This window comes from Triticum dicoccoides, chromosome 3A (assembly GCF_002162155.2).
Source record: "Triticum dicoccoides isolate Atlit2015 ecotype Zavitan chromosome 3A, WEW_v2.0, whole genome shotgun sequence".
Classification (NCBI taxonomy): domain Eukaryota; kingdom Viridiplantae; phylum Streptophyta; class Magnoliopsida; order Poales; family Poaceae; genus Triticum; species Triticum dicoccoides.
The window spans coordinates 674,032,050-674,036,976 of record NC_041384.1 but is presented as its reverse complement, the minus strand read 5'-3'; the positions used below and the strand labels follow the sequence as shown (position 1 = coordinate 674,036,976).

Sequence of the window (4,927 nt, the reverse complement as noted above, 5' to 3'; positions counted from 1 at the left end):
AGAGATACACAGGAAAAAAAGATATTTGAATGTTTATAGAATAACACATTGTCACATTTTATGTGCCGATAAGAACCGAAAATATTTTGGGTTTTTGTCAAGATCTTTCAATTTCAAGTTTATTTACTACTTGCCATGAATTATAACAAATATAGAGGAAATTTCAAAGGTAGATCTTGATTTAATTTTTGGAATTTTAAAAACAATTTAGGCATAATTCATATCAAATACAGAATAAAGAAAATTTGTAAAATGAGAAGTGTATTTATTTACATGCTCTTTATTCATGAAGTTCACCATTGTACATTATCATATAAGTGTTTTGTACTGTGTTTAAAAAGTGTTTTAAAAACGTTAGTATATTATGGGAAGAATAAAAGAATTCATATTTTCTATGAACTCACAATATTCCCAGATATAAAGTGCAACATTTAATGAATTCAATCATATTAACTAGGAATGCAATAATTTCCTTTAGTCAATCGTGCACTATATGTTATTAATATTTTCTATAACTTTTTTGCTAACATTTACCAAATATGGCCAATTACCTCATGGGTGATCTATTGATCTGTGGAAGGTAATAGGTCATCACATTCGATCGAGGTCATTGGATGAAAAATAATGAACGATTCATAATAGTTGGGATCATCTTTAAAACTTTTTTATATTTTACTTCCTTTTTGGATGTCGAAAACCTCTTTACAAGTGTCCTTTCAAAATAATAATGAGAACAGTTTGCAATCATTTCATCTTGTCTTTCTTCAGGCTGTAAATAAGTTGGCAACAACCTCCACCTGCTTGGTCAAAGCACCACTAATTTAATTTGCTCCAAATTACAGGGTTCCCTCCTTAAATGTTACTCCCACTGTTTACAAATAGAAGATATTTTGAATATTTCAATATGAACTACATACATACTGAAATAATCAAATAAGCAACAAACATATCAAAATGCGTCGATATACAGTCGATTCACAAAAAAAGTTAGGATATCTTATGTATATAGGTCACTGGTGAAGATTTCAGTTTCTTCACATTTACAACAATTTTTGCAATGAAGCATAAGCTTACACAAATAAGATCCGTTTAGCTTCAAAATGTTTCACATTTCTATTTTATTGTTGGACGTTGCGAACCTCTTTAAAAATTGTTGTTTTGAAATAATAATAAATATTTCAAACATTTTTTTTGTTTTATTCAGACTGTAAATGAGAAGTTGTCTAGTTGGCATCAAACTCCGCTGACTTGGTTGACACTTCAGTTTTATTTCTGGACATTGCGAACTTCTTAAAAGTTGTTGTTTAATAGTAATAATAATAATAATAATAATAATAATAATAATAATAATAATAATAATAATAAGTATTTCAAATAATTTCATCATATTCTGCTTTAGGCTGTAAATAAATAGTCGTCTGGTCGGCATCGAACTCCGCCACATTGGCTGAAGCACTTCTGAGTTAGCCGGCTACAATCTATATGGTTCCCTCCTAAAATTTTACTCTCTCCAATCCATATTAATTATCATTGATTTAGTACAAGTCTATATAGATCAACAACAATTAACATAGATAGGATGTACTACAACATATAGGTTACTGGTAAAGATTTCAGTATCTTTACATTTACAATAATGGGAATGTCAAAACACAGTTAATTGAGACTTAACAAAGTCTCAGTCGATGCTTTATTCATGAGATCTTACATTGAGATCTGTGCAAAATCTTCTTTTAATTTTTTTCTTTCTTCCGTTTAATATATTTTGTCACTTGACCGAGACTTGAGATTTAGCCACACCCTTACACAATTTGCACAATGGAGCATAAGCTTACACCAATAAGATCTGTTCAGCCACAGTTTTTGAACTGATAACTATTATCGTCATGCGGTATGATAAAACTACAGCTTTATTTACCCGGCAGTAGCTTTGGCTTGTTTGGTTACCTGTCAATCTGGTACCTCCTATATCCTCAAACAATCACTCTCCCTAGAACATGGAATTAAAACGAATTATGTGGACTCCCATTCGCGACATCTTCAACATGAACTTTACTGTTTAATTTTTGACAAAGAGTACTTGCAAACAAGCACAGTTCCACAAGATAGAGTGTCGCTATCTGAATTCTGAAAACATATGCGCCTAGCTAGAACCAGGCTATGGAAGTGGCCCATAATCCTGGATAATCTAACTACTGTTCCTGAACAATATCTCTTCTGATGCACAACATGTGAGAAACAGGCAGACGCGTGATTAGAATAATCAACTACCTGAATATTTTTATGCCAATTCCACTGTCGAGTACAGTTCAAACCCCCTGTACTTTCTGCTGGTGTAACCCTACCAAGCCAAGTGCACGAAGGCCAAAATGAACAAACCAACCGATACAACAAAATAGAATCGTCGTAGTCCAATTCTGAATCATAAGCAGGGGGAATTTCCATAAGTTAGGAGTATCAAGAGAAGTTGCAGAATGGACATATCTTGGGTGATTTCATGCGGATCATCAGGGCTAACACTATCATTGGACATATTTGATGATTGATAACCAACACCAACTGCCTAGGATCTGAGTCTGACTGATGAGACGACTACCATGACGAGAAGGGTAGGGCGTGCATCCCACCTGCGTCCGGGTGGTTCCCCTGATCGGCGCTCACTTGGTGTTGGTGGTGGTAGTATCCATGGTACTGCTGCTGGAGCTGGGATGCAGCCGGAGCCGCCGCTGTGCTGGTAGTGACGGCAGTGGTAGCGGTAGCAGCGGCGTGCTGTGATCTGTTAGACGCGTGCAACATGGCCGCGCCCTTGTCTCCCAGGCTCACGTAAGACAGCCCGGTGAGCGAGACGTCGCCGTTGCTGGACAGCCGCGCCACCTTGCCGCCGCCTCCACCGCCGTACTGTATCGTCACGCCGCCGCCGCCGAGATGATGCGCCTCCGCGGGGACCATGATGTGCGCCGGCGCCGGGCTGTCTGACAGAAGAGAGAGAGCACAGTTGTGGTCCGGGCCCCCGTCGTGGGCGAACATGGTGGTCTTGCCGTTGCTGTGCCGGCTGCTGTTGCTGCTGCTCTCCGAGGAAGGGGTGATGGTGAAGGCCGGCGGCTGGCAGCCGAACGCGGCCTCGCCGCCGCCGTCGGTCAGGAAGGGGAAGTGCTTCCTCTCCGGCTTGCCGTGGTGGAAGAGGGAGGCGGCGCCGCTGAAGGAGTAGTACTGCTCGTGGAACGCGTCGGCCTCCGTCTTCACGGCGATGCCGCCGGGCCACTTGGGCTCCGCCATGGACGTCGGGGAGAAGATTTGCGGGTACGACGCAAATCTTGTCACTCCTGTTCACGGAAAACGATCGGGAGCTAACAGTTAGTTCGGCCGTCAGCGTTGCAAACCTATGACAATAGCCATGTCGACAACTGATAGAAAAAACAAAAGACCAAAATTACAAAAACAAGCTGTAAATTCCCTGTGCATCCACCCTGCTACTGAACTGTAACATGGTAAATTTCATGTAAAAATCTTCACAGGTATAGGAGTGCTACTAGTAGACTACTACTGGTCTGGTTTCATCATGTCATAGGTGTTCAATTCTCTGTGACATCATTAACTGGCTTTCACATGAATACCGGCTGTATCAGGGCAGAAAGTTCAGAAGAAACTTCAGGCCTAGATATTCCCTTGCTTTGGATCCCACAGGAAGTTCCTGGAAATGATGCCAGCCAAAGACTGAAAACCTATCTTGGTCTGCTACACCAGCAAGATGTTCATACTGATAGTCAAGCCTCCTGTTCCCATCCTTTTCGGAAAGAAGAAAAGTTTGTGCTACTTACTCAGCAAGCACGTGTGAAGTGTTTTTCTGGATAGTACTAGCAGTCAACTGAAAGGGGAAACACTCTAAACGGTCTAAATAAACAAAATGAGGATAAAGTTCAGAATAAAATTATACTCCCTCCGTCCCATAATATAAAAGCGTTTTTGCCAATAGTATGGTGTCAAAAACGCTCTTATATTATGGGACGGGGGGAGTAATTAACTAGGAGCACATGATGGATCACATTTTTCTCTTGTTTCCGACAAAATGGGAGTGCCAAAAATCTCAACTTTCCTGCTCATTGCAGCTCCTAGATCTTACAATCTACTCCCTCCGTCCCATAATATTCATGGGACGGAAGGAGTACTCCATTTGTACCAAAATGTAAGACATTTTTTGGTTTTGTATATGGCATAAGAAATGTCTTACATTTTGTTACAGAGGCAGTACTTTCTAGGCCGCATGCATCTAGTTTCCACGTGGTGTAAAAAGGCTATTAACAGGAAATATGAATATTAGAGATTGACGGAGTACCGTGGTGATTAGCGAACAAGCCGGCAGGGTTGAGGGGATCCGGCTGCGGCTTCCGGCGGCGGCGGTTGTGGCCGTCGAGCCGCTTCCTGCAGCTCCTCTTCACCTCGTCGAACTCCCCGAGCAAATGGAACCTGCAAACAACAGTTTCCTCCGGTCAAAATGACTTCTCAAGATACAGATCGAAAATTTGCATGAAAAAAAGCAATCAACGAAGTTGTAGAAAAACAAGAACATAGATCCGGTCAAATGCTCGAACCACATGCCACAGATCCAGGCCAAATCAAGCACATGGAAATGGAGACACACGCCCCAATTTCCCAAGCTTCTCTGCACACGAGCTTAATTACACCCGTAACCTTCAAGCAAGAATCTTACTACTAAAACCTAATTACACGGCCACATCACGGCTGACCTTTGAGATCCTCGATCCCTGTCTTCTAGAAGCATACGGGAGGAATTCTCTGTTTGAAAACCACCGAGGTGGAAATCGTGCGGCGCGTCGCGCCAACGGGCGGCGGCGACAGGTTGCGGTGGAGGACAGGGACGCGGCCGTTGGGGAGGACGAATGGAGCAGCAGCCATGAGAACGACGACC

The 4,927-nt window shown here is 41.8% G+C and overlaps 1 protein-coding gene across 1 annotated transcript in view; it reads right to left on the bottom strand.

Moving 5' to 3' along the window:
- Window positions 1–2,278: 2,278 nt before the first annotated feature.
- Window positions 2,279–4,927, bottom strand: part of LOC119270115 (squamosa promoter-binding-like protein 2) — a 5,028-nt gene continuing 2,379 nt past the window's right edge. Inside the window, exons 2-3 of the mRNA XM_037552087.1 lie at window positions 4,334–4,464; window positions 2,279–3,323 (exon numbers count right to left, since the gene is read on the bottom strand). Coding sequence (XP_037407984.1) covers window positions 2,593–3,323; window positions 4,334–4,464 — 862 coding nt within the window. The 3' untranslated portion in view covers window positions 2,279–2,592. The remainder of the gene's footprint in view (window positions 3,324–4,333; window positions 4,465–4,927) is intronic.